Source organism: Mus caroli, unplaced genomic scaffold (genome assembly GCF_978045245.1).
Source record: "Mus caroli unplaced genomic scaffold, Mus_caroli_1 scaffold_4, whole genome shotgun sequence".
In the NCBI taxonomy this organism is placed as follows: Eukaryota; Metazoa; Chordata; class Mammalia; order Rodentia; family Muridae; genus Mus; species Mus caroli.
In genome coordinates, this window is record NW_028227259.1 from 39954406 (window position 1) to 39974616 (window position 20211).

General features: G+C 49.2%; 1 protein-coding gene across 1 annotated transcript in view; it reads right to left on the reverse strand.

Moving 5' to 3' along the window:
- Positions 1–20211, reverse strand: part of Stk32b (serine/threonine kinase 32B) — a 260562-nt gene that overhangs the window by 23526 nt on the left and 216825 nt on the right. Inside the window, exon 6 of the mRNA XM_021163035.2 lies at positions 16101–16190. Within this exon, the coding sequence (XP_021018694.1) occupies positions 16101–16190 (90 nt within the window). The remainder of the gene's footprint in view (positions 1–16100; positions 16191–20211) is intronic.

The window sequence follows — 20211 nt, forward strand, 5'->3', positions numbered from 1 at the left end:
GCTGGGTTTTTTTTTCCCTCTGTACCTACCGACTAGGATAATGTCTCACTTATAAAGCAGGTCCAGGAAGAGACAAACAACAAAAGCAAGTGATAAAATAGATCAAAGTGATAGATCGCCTGAGAATCATGTGAATATATTTTCTCTTTTTCTCTGAAAATATTTCATTATACTTTCTTCATTTTCCTGTGATGATGTAAGATACACAATAAGGTGAAGGGAGATGGGTGAATTGTAGGTTCCCATGTCAGGGTCATATTAACACAAGCACTGACATACTGTGATAGTCTACTGATAACTTAGATGTCTGGGCAACTGATGGGAAGGTAGCATACACAGCATGGATGCACTGCAGAAAGCTAATTCACTTGTCCCGGGCTGGAGGGTATGCGATTCCACTATAGTACTCAAAACACACAGTTGAAACTACAACCCTATGCACCCCTAGATCATCATGCTATCACACATCTATATATTCCTAAATATCTTCAGGTCAATGTGTTAAATTGGCTGAGTGAATTTGAACCCAGTCCAAAATTTTGTTTCAGAATTGCATCTATTTATTTGGGGTGTGTGTGTGTGTGTGTGTCACAGTGACACAGTATATATTTAGTGATCAGAGAACAATTTGTGGGAATCAGTTTTCTTCTTCTACCATGTGAGGTCAGGGAATTGAACTCAGGTAGTCAGACTTGGTGGCAAGTGCCTTCACTCAGCCCCCAAACCAAAGATTTCTCTGAAGGTACACCAACCACTGTTACATTTGAGCAAATTAGGGTTTCTGTGCAACCTAAAACAGAAACATGTGGCCTTGACATTAACACGCACATAAATAAACATTGCTCACTGTTTCCACCCTGCAGATGCTACCCTCCTGTTGGTTATTATTTGTCATCTTCATTATCAGATGAGCTATCACAATATGGCCTCATGTGTTTAAGGAATGCAGGAGAACTTTGGGCTCTGGTCACATTACCAGAAGTACTGTCTGCTTTTGGCTGTTCCCCAAGAACTCATGACAATGCTGGGTGCATGCTGTTCATCCTGTGGATGCCTGTGAGTCCACTATGGCTACATGGGACAGACTCAGGCACCATGGAGCCTCTGGCTGCTCTCCCAGAGTGTTCCCATTACCTAGCAGGATCAGCGTCACCATCCATGAACTGCCTTGACTAACAGCCAAACATTTCTTCCAAGGCAGGTTTTTAATTGAAGTGAGTTTCCATGCCAAAGGGCATCAGACCAACACACAACTGGCCTTCCAGAAGAACAAGGACACATGGAGTCTGGTGGGAGAAGTTATCTTTCTTCCCCTAGAAATATAAATATATGCTTGGTGGGATTCGCCACCCAGGCTAACCATGCAGAATTCATGTGCTCATTCCGCTAAAAACAACAAAAAAAAATACAATCACTTCCTATATTACCCTTTCTCGCTTGCTGTTCAGCTCCATGGATGCTGCTGAAGGTTTTGATGTGCACCAGAGTGTGAAAAGCTATTTAACATGGAATCTGCCAGCTGACAGGCTGCCCAAGTCTGCCTCTCCAGGTAATTATGCCCTTCTGGGCTGTGAACACAGAGTCCCTGCATTTCAGCTGCGGGGTAGGGACGTTCAAGATCATTTGTCTTTTTCCCTAAATGTTCCACAGAGAAGCCAAGGCCTGGGAGTTCAAGGTCATCTCGTCCATCAGGGCCCAGAACACAGGCCTCCTTCCCACTCCTTGCTATGACAATGTGTTTCCAGCTTGATATCTCAGACTCTGGAGGCCCCACCCCTAGGCACCTCTGCCATGGGTCCTTCACATCCGCCTGCCCATCCAGATTCTTCCCTCTCACTCTGGTCCTGCTCTTGTTTCTGGGTCCCAACTGATGGTTTGCTCACCTGCATGGTCAGAAACCAGGAGTTACTATGGAGTCCACCCCCTCTTTCAGCCTGTCCCTGATCACTCGGTCACGCCCAAATCTTATCACTCTTCCCTTCTAGAACTTTCTTCTCCAGCCTCCATTCTAATTTCTATGTTGACCTATTATCATCTCTGTCCCCTTAACTTGACTTTCATGTGCCCAGAGAGATTCTAAGTACATTCAGTAAACAGAGAGATCAAGCATACAAAGAAAGTCACTTGTTACCACTGAGTTCAGGTCCCATATTCAACAGGTACAGTGGCCTTGTTTCCTCATCTGTCAGAAGAGGTAACAATCTCTTTTATGTAACATTACTGAGAAAGAAAGTATATTTATGATGTTCACTGAACATACAGTAAGTGCTTAGTAAATGCTCATTGGTCAAGCATTTAGCCTTTAAGTCTCAGGCTCCATGGATTAATGACAGTCCCCATACCACAATGAGATAGCACAGGCCACGCTTCCTTTGGGACTGGTGCAAAGCAGGGTCCCAACAGATGTGATCTGGATTTTAATATCGCAGTCTGTCAGGATGTGGGCAATGATTGGGAACCCAGTTCACCCAGACACATTCTATACACGGTCTCCAGATGGTTCAAGTCATAATTCTTTGCATTAAAATGAATCAATAACTGTAGAGATAAGTGGTGAGCCTGGGTACTCTGAATTCCACAAGGGTCATTTAATTTTGTTTGGCTTCTAGCTAGCCAATGAACTCAGGTGCCACTCTCTTACATATTAATTTGCAATAAAATGAAACTACCACCACAGGCTATTGGTTTCTTTCAGGGGTTGTTAGTAGCATTCATGGCAACAGGAAACAGCTTTTGTTAAAGTGCAAGAAATTTCTCAGTCACAGACCATTAGCATTTCACGGTCTGTGTGGGAAGAGGGAGGGGATGGGAGTCTAATTGGCTAAGGAAGAAATACAGAAGCTCTGATAAGAGGCAGAAATGAATCATGAACAGTTCCAGAAAAGCACTTCATGTTAAATAAGTCAGATTCTTCTAGTAGAGTGGATAGAAGGCAAACCCAGGTCCCCAGGAAGATTCAGATGTACAATTGTAACTGCTGAGCCATCTCTCCAGCCCCCTGGCTTGCAGCAAGCAGCTCTAATGAGAAGAGCCAAGACAAAGTCAACACATTTCACAGTTAAAGTGTGAAGCAGGGGACAGACTTCTAAACAGCATCTCCTGCAGAGACATTCATTAGCATCTGGATGGAATATCCTACATCTGAATGTCCAGGGCCAGATGTGTTTTGGCTTCAGGTTGCTTCAGACTCTGGGATGTTTGCACATATGCAATGAGGCATCTCCGGGGTAGGATTCAGGTCTCAAAAACCGAAATTAATCCAAATCTCCAGTAGCCTCATGCACATATCATGGACATAATTTTACAAAGTTCTAGGGTACTTACGTTTTCAGTGTGGCCTGTCACATGAGGTCAGGTGTAAGTGCCACCATGTCAGTACTACACGTTTTTGAATTTGAGGTTGAGATTTCTACATTTGGAATGCCCATCCTGTAGACTGCTATATAGATGGTTTGGGGTTTTCTATTTGTCCAAGACAAATAATGTTTACTACTGCTACCCCAATTTATACCATGCGGGTACTGTGTTATCAATTCATGCCTCACCAAGTTCATCTTCCTTGATTAGTGGTCAAATCTGTTCCCTTAGGTGCTTTCTGTCAGCCAGCCCCTTCTTGTCTAAGGGTCCTGGTGAATATAGTTCCATGTCTCTGGAATTCTTTGTATGTCTTCTGCTGAACAATATTGAGATATCTTTCAGGATCCAGTTGAAGTATGATGTCTCATTGAAGTTACTCTGGGCTCCTCCAGTTCCCTTCCCATTCCCCACTAATAACTCTCTTTCTCATCAGATCTGACATAGTTCTGCTCTGTTGGAGCACCGAAGTTGGAGTGTCACATCTAGCCTGTGGCAATACATTTTAATAGTCAATCTGATGGAATCTGAAAATTACCTGGGAAGTGATTTCTAGAGTAAGGTGCCCGTGGGCATGTCTGTGGGGACTTGAATCTTGATTTTGTTAACTGAGGTGAGAAGACCTGCCCTCTGTGGGTGGCACCATTCCCTAGGTTGGGGATTCCAGATTGTGTATATTTAGACAGATGCTGGGCACTAACAAGGATGCATGTGTTCATTTTCTCTGCTCTTGACTGTAGATGTGGCTAGTTGCTTCAAGTTTCTGCCTTGACTTGTCCATAATGATGCACTGTAACCTGGAATTGTGAGACAAATAAGCCCCCTCTCTTTAAAGTTGCTTTTGTGGGGGTATTTATCACAGCAAGAGACACGACAAAGTAAAGAGGCTTACTGGGAAAAGGTAAACACTGTATCTGTATTAGCTACCTTTCTGATTATTGAGACAATATACCTGACAAAATCAATTTAAGAAGGAAGGGTTTACTCTGGCTCACAGTTTGAGGGCTCAGTCCATCATTGCAGGGAGGGAATAGTGGCAGGAGTGTGCAATGGTTAGACACATTGCATCTGTAGTCAGAAAGAAGAGATGGTGCTAGTGTTCAACTTGCCTTCTCTTTGGAATGACCTCACCCATATTTAGAGTAGGTTTTATCTCCTTTGTTAAACATTTCTGGCAACATTCCCATAGGCACCAAGAGGTATATTTCAGTTAGATTAATAATTAAAATTAATAATTACACTACCATTACCCTATAGTAGTTTTTCTTGAAGTAGTTAACAATCAGACATAAGGTGTTTTCCAGCAGAGATGGAGTATGACTTGGCCTGAGTGTGCCACCAGAGGAAGACAGGGCTGGAGGAAGAGGCTGAGGCAGCCTCAGCTGAGTCATGTGTGGGTACCAGCAAGGGGCCCATGGCTTGCCCAGATGGTAAGAATGGAGCTCACACCCCCTTACCAGCTCCTTTCTATAGTGCCACAGCGTTCAAGAAGAGGACCAGGACAGAAAGAGGACTGTGGGAATTCCTTGGTGATGAAGAGGTTAGGAGAGGAGCCATTGCTTCATATATACATGCAGACAAAGCACCCCCACACAGAAATGAAATAAATACCTAAAAAGGAGTTTTCCCGAAATGGTGAGTAATCAAATCGGCTATCCAAGAGACCCACAGATCATCAGAATAGACACAATGAAAGAAAAATCAATCTTCCAGTATATCACAGGTATAACCAAAAGCTAATGATTAGGGGGAAAGGTCTAGATATAGCTCAAGAAAGACAGATATATTATAGAGCAAAGCAACGAAGATGGGAGGCACATCAGGGCCAAAGGCAGAGATGCTGCAGCAGGGTGTTACAGTTAATTCCACCAAGAGAAGAAAAGCTGTTAACCTGGCACTCAGTATACCAGATATCCATTCAAGCTATTTTTTCAAAGTTGTACTAATTTTGCAATAAACACTTTTAAAAACATGTTTATCTAAACACTATTTATTGCCAGTAGACTTTCACTAAGATTTATTTTAAGAAATACTCCAAAGTATATGATACCAGACAGAAAATGGAAACTACATACACACACAAAAATACCACTAACAGAAAAAACTATATAGAAAATTAATTCTTCATTTTGATGACTATAAAATGCCATCGACCATCAGAAGCAAAAATAAGATTGATGAATGATATGTTTATAGCAAGTGAAACAAGATGAGTGGGAAGATTGGGAAATATATTATTGTGAGGTTAATTTTTTAAAAAGTATTTCTTTTTATTTATGAATTATGTATAGCATCTCTGGGTGTGTATATGCACCTGAGTGCAGTGTCTTCAGGGGCCAGAAGAGGGCATCATATCCCTTTGATCTGGAGTTAGAGGTGGTTGTAATCTGCATAATCTGATTGAACTGAGCAATCTTAACCATTGAGCCATCTCTCCAGTTCCCTTTTATGGGCTTTTTAGAACCAAATTTCAAAAAAGTTTCTGTTGAGTGATATAAAACTAGGATACTCTGTATGCTTACATTTTCAATAAATACTGAAGTAAGAATGAGGCAAAGGGAGTGATAGATGATAATCAGCTCAGAGGCAGCAGAAAAGAGATGGAGATCACATGGGATGGGAGGAAGAAAAGGCTGGACAGTGGCTTTAGGTTGGATCTTACCCACGGTCATGCTGCACAAGGTACTGGATCATTAGAGAATTAAGCTGGGCATCAGCATTAGGATGAAATGCTAATTAGGAGAAAATTCCTATTGGGGGGAATTTTTCATAACAATGTCAAGGTAATGCTTCAACAGTTATGGGGCCGCAGCTACAGCTGGACTTTGTTTCCTGTGTGCCATGTTCCTGTGAGGAAGAAGAGTCTCAAGTCCGTTATCTGAACAAATACATTATGAACCCAGACTAAGACCAACAGGTGACCTAAGGAAGCAGGGGAAGCTATAAAGACAAGAGGGAAATGGATGCAGCAGAAAACAGAAGTGTAATGGAGAAAGACAATTTAGAAAAAAACTGGTACTTAAAAATAACACCATGTTTACTAGCCTGCAATCAGAATGACTAGAAAATCAGAGAGAAAGTATAAAACACTAATTCAAGAGTGAAAGAAGATCTGTTACCACGGAACCCACAATCCCTAAAAAGGGTGAGGGGATGTTACACATACATGGATGCCCAAGAATCTGGTTAGACAAAATACATAAATTCACTAACAACAAGAAACTAATATGCTTTATATAGTATTTGCTATTTTTAGACAGTGAGTTCATAGTTGTAAAGTTTTCTTCATACAAAATAATATCAGGTTTAATCATGTATCTTAACTGGACAATTAAAAAATCAAATTCACAAATGAGTAGCAATGGTCCCCTCAACTTACTCTGCAATCATCACTCTGCTACTCAAACCACACGGAGTTGTCATAAAAACAAGGTAAAGACAAGCAAACATTCCTCAGAAACGAGATGCAAATATTGTAAACAAGATATTAACACATGGATTCCAGATTTGCCTAAGAAAGCTAACACGTCATGACTAATGAGATTCTTTCTGGGAATGCTGGGCTGTTTGTTCTGCACTGCAAAAATTCATCAATGTACTTCAGTCTATTGTAGGAAAGAAACCATCAGGTTATATCAAAAGATGCCCTCCCACCCCCCCCCCCCCCGCAAAAAAAGGCTCTTTGGCAGAATTCAACATGCAGTTATGAATGAGGGAAAAAGCAGTTGGAATTCTTGGTAATTCTGATAAAGAGAAGTACAAATGATTAAGTGAACATCACATTGCATGGTAGACCTGTAGCCAGGATCCGGCTAGGGGCAGGGGCAGGGGCAGGGGCAGGGGCAGGGGCAGGGGCAGGGGCAGGGGCAGGGGCAGGGGCAGGGGCAGGGGCAGGGGCAGGGGCAGGGGCAGGGGCAGGGGCAGGGGCAGGGGCAGGGGCAGGGGCAGGGGCAGGGGCAGGGGCAGGGGCAGGGGCAGGGGCAGGGGCAGGGGCAGGGGCAGGGGCAGGGGCAGGGGCAGGGGCAGGGGCAGGGGCAGGGGCAGGGGCAGGGGCAGGGGCAGGGGCAGGGGCAGGGGCAGGGGCAGGGGCAGGGGCAGGGGCAGGGGCAGGGGCAGGGGCAGGGGCAGGGGCAGGGGCAGGGGCAGGGGCAGGGGCAGGGGCAGGGGCAGGGGCAGGGGCAGGGGCAGGGGCAGGGGCAGGGGCAGGGGCAGGGGCAGGGGCAGGGGCAGGGGCAGGGGCAGGGGCAGGGGCAGGGGCAGGGGCAGGGGCAGGGGCAGGGGCAGGGGCAGGGGCAGGGGCAGGGGCAGGGGCAGGGGCAGGGGCAGGGGCAGGGGCAGGGGCAGGGGCAGGGGCAGGGGCAGGGGCAGGGGCAGGGGCAGGGGCAGGGGCAGGGGCAGGGGCAGGGGCAGGGGCAGGGGCAGGGGCAGGGGCAGGGGCAGGGGCAGGGGCAGGGGCAGGGGCAGGGGCAGGGGCAGGGGCAGGGGCAGGGGCAGGGGCAGGGGCAGGGGCAGGGGCAGGGGCAGGGGCAGGGGCAGGGGCAGGGGCAGGGGCAGGGGCAGGGGCAGGGGCAGGGGCAGGGGCAGGGGCAGGGGCAGGGGCAGGGGCAGGGGCAGGGGCAGGGGCAGGGGCAGGGGCAGGGGCAGGGGCAGGGGCAGGGGCAGGGGCAGGGGCAGGGGCAGGGGCAGGGGCAGGGGCAGGGGCAGGGGCAGGGGCAGGGGCAGGGGCAGGGGCAGGGGCAGGGGCAGGGGCAGGGGCAGGGGCAGGGGCAGGGGCAGGGGCAGGGGCAGGGGCAGGGGCAGGGGCAGGGGCAGGGGCAGGGGCAGGGGCAGGGGCAGGGGCAGGGGCAGGGGCAGGGGCAGGGGCAGGGGCAGGGGCAGGGGCAGGGGCAGGGGCAGGGGCAGGGGCAGGGGCAGGGGCAGGGGCAGGGGCAGGGGCAGGGGCAGGGGCAGGGGCAGGGGCAGGGGCAGGGGCAGGGGCAGGGGCAGGGGCAGGGGCAGGGGCAGGGGCAGGGGCAGGGGCAGGGGCAGGGGCAGGGGCAGGGGCAGGGGCAGGGGCAGGGGCAGGGGCAGGGGCAGGGGCAGGGGCAGGGGCAGGGGCAGGGGCAGGGGCAGGGGCAGGGGCAGGGGCAGGGGCAGGGGCAGGGGCAGGGGCAGGGGCAGGGGCAGGGGCAGGGGCAGGGGCAGGGGCAGGGGCAGGGGCAGGGGCAGGGGCAGGGGCAGGGGCAGGGGCAGGGGCAGGGGCAGGGGCAGGGGCAGGGGCAGGGGCAGGGGCAGGGGCAGGGGCAGGGGCAGGGGCAGGGGCAGGGGCAGGGGCAGGGGCAGGGGCAGGGGCAGGGGCAGGGGCAGGGGCAGGGGCAGGGGCAGGGGCAGGGGCAGGGGCAGGGGCAGGGGCAGGGGCAGGGGCAGGGGCAGGGGCAGGGGCAGGGGCAGGGGCAGGGGCAGGGGCAGGGGCAGGGGCAGGGGCAGGGGCAGGGGCAGGGGCAGGGGCAGGGGCAGGGGCAGGGGCAGGGGCAGGGGCAGGGGCAGGGGCAGGGGCAGGGGCAGGGGCAGGGGCAGGGGCAGGGGCAGGGGCAGGGGCAGGGGCAGGGGCAGGGGCAGGGGCAGGGGCAGGGGCAGGGGCAGGGGCAGGGGCAGGGGCAGGGGCAGGGGCAGGGGCAGGGGCAGGGGCAGGGGCAGGGGCAGGGGCAGGGGCAGGGGCAGGGGCAGGGGCAGGGGCAGGGGCAGGGGCAGGGGCAGGGGCAGGGGCAGGGGCAGGGGCAGGGGCAGGGGCAGGGGCAGGGGCAGGGGCAGGGGCAGGGGCAGGGGCAGGGGCAGGGGCAGGGGCAGGGGCAGGGGCAGGGGCAGGGGCAGGGGCAGGGGCAGGGGCAGGGGCAGGGGCAGGGGCAGGGGCAGGGGCAGGGGCAGGGGCAGGGGCAGGGGCAGGGGCAGGGGCAGGGGCAGGGGCAGGGGCAGGGGCAGGGGCAGGGGCAGGGGCAGGGGCAGGGGCAGGGGCAGGGGCAAGGCAATGTTTGCCAGCTGATGGCCATTGTGGAGGGAAGTAAAGCCCTATCTGCAAACCCGAGTGCATATGGAGCAATCTCAAGGAATTCACTGGAGAAGACCTGTCAGAACTGCGAAGAGTATCACAGTCGCAAGATCTAATGTCAAAGTAAGAGTCAATTATATTCCTTTAACCATTAATGGCTGAGGACTGACTGATTAAAAAATCTAGTTCTTGAGGACGCTGAGAAATGGCACAGCTGCTTAGAGTACTTGCTGCTCTTCAAAGAACTGGAACATCTACATCTGGCAGTTCACAACCACCTATAACTCCCATTCTAGAGATCTGGCACCCTCTTCTGACCTCCTCAGGCTTGTGTATGTGGGTGTGGGTGTGTAGGTGGGTATGGGTATATACACACACCCACACTCACACCCACACACATACCATATAATAGAAAATGAGCCGCATATAAACCAACTATGGCAGATGTTGCCTAAAACATACACACATGTGTATAAACAAAAAATTTAAATGCAATTACCCTAAGACAGAGACAACAGCCCCAATTAGACACCATATGCTACCAAATAAAAACTCCAGCACCAAGAATGGGTTACCTCTTTTTTGAGTTATTGGCTACCGCAGTTCCACAGAGTCCCCCCTCCCCCAAACATATAGGCTATTGCCATTGCTCTTGGTCACTCCCCAGAAGGTAAGGGTAAGACTCTATCATTGAAGACATAACATACTTGGCTCGTGGAGAAATCAAGCAGATACTGTCCTGAAAACTCTATTGATACTTTCTAGCTTTCCCAGTGGTGGAAGGGGCCAGGCATATTTACCATAGGAGAAAAGTAAGTCATCAGTATCACCCAGTTCTGATCCCTGAAAGCTATGAAAATGACTGACCTTGCAATATATGCCCCCTGGTGCAATGGTGGCGCAAACATTACAGTGGCAACCAAACACTTTCTGACTGGAGTTAAGACCTGTTGCCCAACAATTGAACTTATCCATACCTGTTATGCTTCTAGGTGCCAGAAATATATGGCTACATAGGCCATGGGCTTAGGGGAAGAGCTACTACTATTATTCTGCCAAATAGACTTACGATTTAATATTATTTAATACTAGTTTTAAAACTACCCCTGATGATTTATTGCTATACCCTCAGATCAATGCATCTCTCATCCCTCATCATAGATGATTCTAGTTGTATTAGATGCCAACCAACACAGCGACCCAAAGCTTGTCAATGTGCTGAGGCTCTTATTGAAGTGATCAGCCCCAGTGGGCCATCAATATCATGTGCCTCCTCCTTAAAGGTTCAGAGATCTTCTAGGAAGAGGGATTGGAGAGAATTTAAAAGCCAGAGGCTGTGGATGAATTCAAGGAAACTGTTTTCTGGAGACAGCAGAGCAGAAGCCCACACAAGCTTGGAGCAATTGTAAGAGCATGCACAGAACTTGTACAAGCTCAAGCCAGACAAAATCCCAACAAGACAAAGGATGTTGGCATGACACGCCATACTTGCTGTGGAGCTGCTGACATTTGGCAGTTGCTGGAAAAGGCAGAGTCAGTTTTCTCTAATTGTAGGACTTCTGCTATATTGACCATACTCCAAGGTAGGTCTCACACTCAGCAGTGGTTGGCCAACATAAACTGGACACAAGAAGGAGAAGAGAGGAGAGGAGAGGAGAGGAGAGGAGAGGAGAGGAGAGGAGAGGAGAGGAGAGGAGAGGAGAGGAGAGGAGAGGAGAGGAGAGGAGAGGAGAGGAGAGGAGAGGAGAGAGAGAGAGAGAGAGAGAGAGAGAGAGAGAGAGAGAGAGAGAGAGAGATGTGGGGGAATGAGCTCAGTGACACAATGTTGGATGGGTAAGGAGGCAGAGATGTGTCTGGAAGTTTGGGAAGACGAATATGATCAAATTACACATGAGTATGAGATTCTCAAAGGATTGATAAAAAACATTATTTTTAAACTCCTAGTTCTTATAAAAGCAGCAAAATGCACAAAATACTTAGAAAGTGTACATATAACAAAACACATGCTAAGTCTTCACACTGATGAATCTATGGCAGAGGTGACAGAAACCAAGATGGACCAGCATCTATCTTTACTTATGGGCTGGGAGACATCACTCCTATGACACGTAGATTTGACATGGTCCTTACAGAAACCCAATAGAATTGTTTGTTATCATAGAAATTATTAAGCTGACTCTGAACATATACATGAAGAAGTACGGAACCATGTGTTGCCATAGTTTTGAAAAGAAGAAAGGAATTGGCAAGGACTCACTACAGGATTTCGAGTGCCATCTTGATGCTACAAGTAAAAGTCAGCAAGCAAATGGACGGATGAAATGGAGCAGGGTGTAGAAACAGATCCATGATTTCAGGCCAGCTGAGATCTGACAAAGTTGAAAAGGGATTTGAGTAGAGTCAGAAGAACACTTTAAACCGAGTTCAATGGTTTGGATCGCTGGATGCAGACAGGAAAAGCTGATCCCTACCTCTCGCTCTGTTCAGAAATAGATTCCAGCGGGTCTGCAGCTGCAATGTAAACTCGGAACTTGTACAAGGAAGAAAACTTCCAGAAAGCAGAAACAAGAAAGGCATGATGTTATATGAAGAAAACCTGGTTAGCAATGGCCCCCAATTATATGGTCCACGAGTGTTAAGTGCAAGGAGCCCCTGCAATGTGTGAAGAGATGGATGCACAGAAAGGTTACTCAGAGCTGATGGGCCTTGGAGACCTGAGTTGACTGCTAGCTCTGCAGTCACTTCTGGCACACATTGTAGCTATTGTTGAGAGTGCACTTGTTGCCATGGTGACTTCCCACAATACCCACATTTTCTCATCACAACTTTCTTGGGAACAGGAATGGACAGGAGTAAGGGGTGGGGGACAAAGACCAAGTGTGTGGTGTGTGGTCTCCCTATGTTCTCAACAGTGATAGATTAAGATTTCTTTAGGGCCTGCCTCTGCCACTCAAGTGTAAGCTCCAAAAGCAGGCAAATGTGAGCTCAGCTCTGCCCTGAAGCATATAGCATAGGTAGGACATGAAGCTACTCTGATATGACAGTGCTAACAGCAATAACAGTTTCTATGCATCATTGGTGACCACCTTCTGGGCACAATGCTGTGAACTTTCCTCAATTCTGCCTTGACATCCTTTCCCCCAATACCCACTGTGCTGGTTAGAACGGGAATGGCCCTATAGGCTCATGTGGTTGAACCCTTGGTCTTTAATTGGTAGAACTGTTTGGGAAGACTTAAGATATATGGCCTTACTGGGGGTAGGCGTGTCACTCGGTGGCCCCTGAGGCTTCAAAAGCCCATGTCATTCAGTTTGTTCTCTCTCTGCCTTGTGCTTGTGGATCAAGAAGTGAGCTCCAAGTTCCTGCCTGCTGCCTGCTCCCATGCTCCCTGCCATGATGGTCATGGATTCTAGACCTCTGCAACTATGAGTCTCCAACTAAAATGCTTTATTTAACAAGTTGTTTTGGTTATGATGCTTTGTCACAGCAATAGAAACCTAACTACAGTGTCTATTGAGGCTCACTGTACCCACCATCAACTGCCCCATTTCCTAGAGCAGGAAGCTAAGACCGGCTGGAAGTTTTCCAGTTAGCATCTCCTGAGGTTCACCTCAGGGAGCATGTGATGTGCATTATCAGGATACTGGGAGTCAAGCCCTTACCCACTCTGTCTGTCTCGTCTATCTCTGACCTGTTCCTGTCCTTTCAGCTATAACAGAATGGGCTCTCCCAGTTTGCAATGCTGTCTTGCTCCTCACAACCGGCCATTCCCTCAGCCTCAGCTCCTTTCCCTGTCTTAATCCAATAAAACATGCTCTCTGCATCCTCTTCTTCAGGCAAGTGCTCATGAAGAGGCCATCTCCCCTTCCCTGGAGGAACCACTTCTTCTCCCTGTGCCTCTGCCTGCCTGCGTGCCTGAGATCGCCCCACACTTGCACATCTCTGTTTCCCCAGGCCTGAGCACTAAGGACCCGGAGGTCTGTCTTTATCTGCCTCCCTGTGCTTCCCTCGGAGACCCATGCCCTCGTCACACTCCTCAACACTGGCTGAGGAGAATCCCCTCTCTGTTCATTGGGAACCATGGGAACCTCAGCATTCAGAGCGTTGGGAACCATGGGGGTGAGCTTTAATAAGAACCCTGAAATCCATGGCTGCCCTCGCCTGCCCCATCGACCATGAGAAGAAGCCATTTGGAGATCACCCTCCAAAGCCCAGGAACTTCTCTCCTGCACATTTGCTCATTAATTCAGGCCCAAGACTCCTCTAATTAGGACACCAGAAACCCTGAATCTTACATAGAGCTGTGACAATAAACTGACTCTTGTCAGAGAAAGATCAGCTTTTTCCGTATAATGACTTGGTGCCCCAAAGCAGCTTGGTGCAGAGGTTTCAGATCCAAAATGCTTCAAATTCCATCTCCCTCTCCATGGAGCTGTGTGATCTCAGGCAGGCTAAGGGACCTCTCTGGACCTCAGACTCTGTATGTAAAATGAGAAACTGCCAGCAGATACTCTGGGAATGAAGCATGATGAATAGGACCACAATCGTAGTTTAATAGGTGGGGCTGCTGGGAAGATGGTCCCTTGGAGTTTTCCCTGACTGAAGGGAAAGAGTGAGAATCCAGCCGCTTCACTTAAGGGAGGCAGGGACAGGAGGCAAAGTGGACTCTTGAGGAAACCTTCTACTTTTGCCAGTATTTATTGACAATCCTTACTTAAGATTAATATTAATTACTTGTGACTTAATTGTTGACTTCTGGGAAGAAAATAGCATAGGTTTTTATCCTATAGCCCAGGATAGCTTCGAACATGTGATGCCTCTGACTACAGAGATTCCTGGTGCAAGCTGCCAGGCTTGGCCTAGATTCCAAATGTCTACATATGTGTACACCAGAGCTGACAGCAGACGGTGCCATCAGAAACCCTGGGCATATTTACTCCCTAGCTAAGTTCTCCTCACGCCCACAGGTCACACGGCGGGGACAAACGTCAATCATGGTAAGATCATCATGCGGTGGTGTGTGTAGAGAAAGAAGCAGAGAGGAGCGAGGGGCTCGGACAGGCAGTGCATACACCCCAGTGCTCAACACCTGACTGAGAACAGCAGAGCTGGATCCAGTTTTCCAGCTTTGGTATGGCAGAGACAAAAGAGGTGGGTGCTCCCTTCTTAAAAAAAAAAAATGCCCTGAGGAAAACTATTAATTAAAACTATTTCCTCCTGGTGACAAGGTGCTTGACAAATGGCTGCCCAGAAAGGCAGGGTTTGGTTTAGCTCAGTCATCATGGGGAAGGCATGGCTGTATCATGGTGTTAAGAGCTGCAGCATCTATGGTAGGAGGGTGGGGTAGCTAGGAATCCAGAATCCAGCTAGAACTGCTAGTGCATGCTCCCGAGTCAACCCACTTGTCTTAGTTAGGGTTTTACTGCTGTGAACAGACACTATGACCAAGGCAACTCTTACAAGGACAACATTTAATTGGGGCTGGCTTACAGGTTCAGGTTTCAGTCCATTATTATCAAGGCAGGAAAATGGCAGCATCCAGGCAGGCACGGTACAGGAGGAGCTGAGAGTTCTACAACTTCATCTGAAGGCAGCTAGCAGAATACTGGCTTCCAGGCAGCTAGGGTGGGTGTCTTAAAACCCATACCCACAGTGACACACCTACTCCAACAGGACCACACCTACTCCAACAGATTCACACCTTCTAATAGTGCTCCTCCCTAGATCAATCATATACAAACCATCACCCAACTCCTCCAGCTAGGCCCCAACTTTCCAGAGTTCCAAAGTCTCTCAAAACAGAGCTACCAGCTGGGGAACCAACTGCTTTAACATGGGAGCCTGTGAGGGACAATTCATATTCACCCTGTAAGAGCAAGAGGGAAAATCACAATAGAGCAGGACAGAGACAAGTAGCCAAAAGGAGGACAAGGTCCAGATAGAGTTGGGGTGGGAGTCAACACCAGGTACCCACAGCAAGCATGATGCCTGCCTATCTCCTTCCCTCCTTTCATCCTTCTCCCTTCCTCCATCCCACCCCAGGATTAGTGATGTTGACTGTCTTTGCCTGATAGAAGCTTGGAAAATGCGAGAATGTGACGCAAGCAGCAGTGCTCAGCTTGTAGAGACTCCTGGCCGTCTTTGAGCTGCTGCCACTGGGTTGAGAAGCTAGCCGAGCCCCTTGCTATCTTGAGTTAACAACTGCTGATGTCATCACAGAGGCCAGACAATTCACAAAATAACAACATAAATGACAATAAAAATACCTCCCTCCCCCAAAACCAGGCAAGAGAAGCCAGAGGATGATAGAAATGGAGAGGAAGAGAGATTGTTCCAGAAATAAAGCCTGCACCAAAAGCCACATAAAACCAATAAACCACAGGCAGGGACTTAAAGCAGATAGAAATAACACTCTTTCAGAAAGCCAGGACTGGGTGATGAGATGGCTCAACAGGTAAAGGCTCTTGCTGGCAAGCCTGAGGACTCAAGTTCAATACCTGGGACTCCCATGGTGGAAGGCAAGAACTGATTGGAAAGATGTCCTCTGACCTCCACATACATGCTCATGAATTGTCTAGAAAACCAGGGAAGAAAGGATTGGTGAGCAGTGTGGACAGGAGGTGTGGAAACCTCCTGCTGGGGCAAGTGGAGCCTGAGTGGGATGTGGAAAGTTATCAAGGGTACACCGGGAAGATAGGAGAGAGAAACCTGGGATGCTCACCCATGTAGGGCTTCGTGCCGGCCATGGAGGAAGCCTTCTCACTTCCTTTCAGGACCGTGGCGATGTTGAAGTCCGTTATGTGCACATGCCCTGCAGAGAGAAAACACAGTTAAGCAGCACTGTGGATGTCTGTGCTCTCTCCCTGTGTGACTAGAGGCTATGGTCTGTAGTCGGCGTGGTAGGTACAGGAAGCAGACACCAGGCCTTACGTCCATCATTAAGTAGCCTCTGTTCCTTACACTATCCTGCATTCTGGTTTTATGTGTGAGCTCACCACTGTGAGCATGTTATCTGTGTGATTATGTTTGTGTCGAGGGGCTGGATGACACGTGGATGGATATAAAGTTACACTATTCTGGAGATGGAAGGTCAGTCCGGGTGTCACTCAGGAAAGCTGTAAGGGGCTGTGAGGGGGAGGATGTGACAGAAGCTCAGGCTACGTTTTCCTGTGGCCGCTGGGCTCTTAGCAACCTGATTGAGTAGAGGAGAAGGTGTAGCTTTTCATCCAACCTAACATTGCGGCAGCAGAAGAAGGCTTGAAAAGGATGGTGGCCCTATGATATAGAAGCTTAAGAAATGCGAGAAGAAAGAGAGAGAGAGAGAATGGGAGGGGACAAGGATATGAGGGGCAGGTAAAGAGAAGGAAGATGGAAGGGAAAAAAGGAGAATCCTACGGAGTCAGCACTGGCTGTGGGGAGTACTTGGCATGTGAATAATCTAGCTCCAGAGGACTTGAGGAAAATAAATCTGTGTATCTTTGCATTTCTCTCAGTCTCCACACCACAGAGAAATAGCTCCTTTGCTGTTTTGGGGATGAGGCACTTGGATACAGATAAAAGACCACAAGGAGAGTTTGCTTTCTGGGTACATGAAGGTCGCCTGCTGGAGCAGGTGCAATGAGGCTCAGGGGACTGTGTGCATAAGAGGCATGCCCAAAGCTGTCAGCCACGGTGGACAGAAAAAGCAACAGTGGCCTCAGGCACCAGCCCCGTACTCACAGCACACAGCTGCCAGCACAGATGTGCAGCAGAGCTGTGGCCTCTGTCACAAGCACTCCAGCTCCCCCAGCCCCCGGGGAGAAACAGTACTTATATTGGTTTCTCAAGGATGAGGCTGACTTTGCTGGGCAGGTCCTAGCTGGATGACGAGTACTTGTCCTCCAGCTAAAATCAGGCCACAGGGCCCCCCTTGTGTTCTCATCCCTAACATCAGCAGGTAGGTTCACCTTCCCAAGTGCTGTGGGCCGTTGTGTGGAAGGCATCAGCCTTTGTTGTGACCCCCACATAAGTAGGTCCATGCATGGCCTGCCTGCAACCACTGAGAGGGTCCTGGAGCCTGGAAGGGTAGCTTCTATTGCGCTTACTTCCATTTGTCTTGCTCTTTAAAAACTTTAACATTTATATTCTTAGAGTAATGGTGGCTCAGTCGAATAAGCCAATTAACACGGGATGGTCATGAGGTCCCTTTGTGTGGATCTATGTGTATGTGTGTTCTCTCTCTCTTTCCCCCTCCCTCTCCCTCCCTCCCTCCCTCCCTCCCCCCTCTCTCTGTGGTGTATATATCTGTGCACATGTATGTGTGGGGTTGCACACACATATGCATGTATGCATACTTATAGGCCTGAGATCAACCTTGCATGTCTTCCTCTATTTCTCTCACCTTATTCTTAGAGATAGAGTCTCTTACTGAGCCTGGTTAGACTGACTGGCCAACAAGCTCCAAGCATCCTTCTGTTTCTGCCTCCCTGGCTCTGGGATAATGGATGTGCACGGAGACAACCAGTGTTCCACATGGTTCTGGGGTCCAAATTCACCTTCCTGACTGAGCCATTTCTGCAGTCCCTGCCTTTCTCTTTCCACATTGTCCAGGTCTCCATGTTCCTCAAGTCACACTGGATTGGCTAGCTTTCCCACCATTTCTTCCTTTGCTCATGTAAACAGATATTCACATAACTTGGGACTATAGCTTGTTCTTGTAATGATGAGGTCATGTCCATTCGCAATCCTGAAAGTGATTTTAGGTTTATCTGTGTCTCATAGGCATGCTTCCAAGTTAGAACACAGAGATCTCCTTAGGAGTTCAGAGTCTCTTATCCTGTGCGTTAGTCCATCTTCTGTTGCTATAACTACACACCTGAGGCTGGGTAACTCATAAATCTATAGCTTTGAAGGTTAAAAACCCCAAACTGGGCAGAATCTTCTCTGTGCCCTCTTGGAGAAAGGCAAGTGGCTGTGGCTGGAGTCAATCATTCACCACCCCACCCATCCACTCACCACCCCACCATCTGTGGAATTGAGCCTATGGTCCATTTGAGGTTAACAGAAAATTGGAAAAGGATTTAATAGAAGGTCCAGGAACAATGAGCTACCCTTTCCAGAAGTTACCATTGTTGACAGTCTCTGTCTTTTTCCTGTGTCCCATAGGGAGCCAGTTCTGTAAGACTGCATGCAGAGGCAATTGGCCAGTGCCAGTCAGATTATAAAGCTGAAGAGAGAACTTCAGGAAAAGCAAACAAATGCCAGATTCAACTCCTTCACACCACTGTACTTCAGCCATGTGAGTTAAACAAGAAAACTCCAAACCAAACCAAACCAAACCAAACCAAACCAAACCAGACCAGACCAGACCAAACCAAACCAGACCAGACCAGACCAGACCAGACCAGACCAGACCAGACCAGACCAGACCAGACCAAACCAAACCAAACTAAACCACCCTCCACTGTCTTGGGACTGTGGGAGCTGGGCTCTGTGTCACACAGGTCAGGGCTACTGTCCTAGTTGATGCATAGGCTGACTGTTTTCTGCAGGTCATTTGCTCTCTATGAGATTCAGATTCCTTATCCGTGGAGGTGGGATAGCATTAAGCTCTGCTTGGGTGTTGTATCAGTTGCTTCTCTGCTCTTGTGATAAAACACCCTGACCAAGCAACTTAAGGAAGAGTTTACTTGGCTTACTGTTTCACGGGGCTAGAGTCCATAACACTGACTGAGGAAGGCATGGCAGCAAGAACAGGAAGCTGGCAGATTACATCCCTACCTCACACAGGAAGGAGAGAGAGAGAGAGAGAGAGAGAGAGAGAGAGAGAGAGAGAGAGAGAGAGAGAGAGAGAGAGAGAGAGAGAGAGAGAGAGAGAGAGACTTCCACCAGCAACCCCATGCTTCCTAATGCATTTGTAACTTCCTCAAACAGCACCATCAACAGGGGCCAAGCTATGAGCAGGCCTATGAGCTTACAGAGATATTTCTCATCCAAACACAGTGTGATGGCTAAGACTGATTGTCAACTTGACAAGATCTAGAATCATCCAGGAGACAAGCTTCAGGGCCCATCTGTGAGGGCTTATCTAGATTAGGTATGCTAAGGTGGGAAGACCCACCCTCAACACGGACAGCACCATTCCACGGACTGGGGTCCTGGAAGGAAAGGAAAAGACAAAGCAAGTGAGCACCAGCCTTGATCTCACCCTGTTTCCTCACTGTGGATGCAACAAGACCAGACACCTCAAAGCTCCTGCCACCATGTTCTCCTGCTGTGATGGACATAGCCCTCAGACTGCACACCAACATGAACCCTTCCTTTCTTAAGTTGCCTTTGCCAGATATTTTGTCACAGCAACAAGAGGAGGAAGTAATGTGAGTGGTCATCAAACTAAACTGAGGATGGGGCATAGCCTGAAGGTGAGGGAGGGATAGCCTGCTAGACCCCTGGAGTAAGTAAGGTGCTGCTGACAGAGGGACCACCAGGGACCAGCAAGAAGGCCAGGGGGTAAGAGGGAGTGTTAAAACAGTCAGGATTGACATGGAGTTGCTTCTGCCAAACTCAGGTAGAGCTGAACATGTCCTCATACTTACTAACCTGATAAAGAAACATCTTTGTTACGATTCTGCCAAAATAAGATTGTCACTCAGGCCCCTCCTATAGGGTTAACCATTAGCTCAGGCAAAGTTTTCTCAAGGCACAATTTTGTACCAGAAAAGCTTAGGCCATCCTCTATCCACAGTCAGCACACAGCTCCCTGGCAGGGAGAAGCCTCTGAAGCCATTGAACTTGTTCTAGAACACCTTGGATGTGCCTCTCCTCCCAGCATGTAGGCCTTCCCCTTTGCCTTC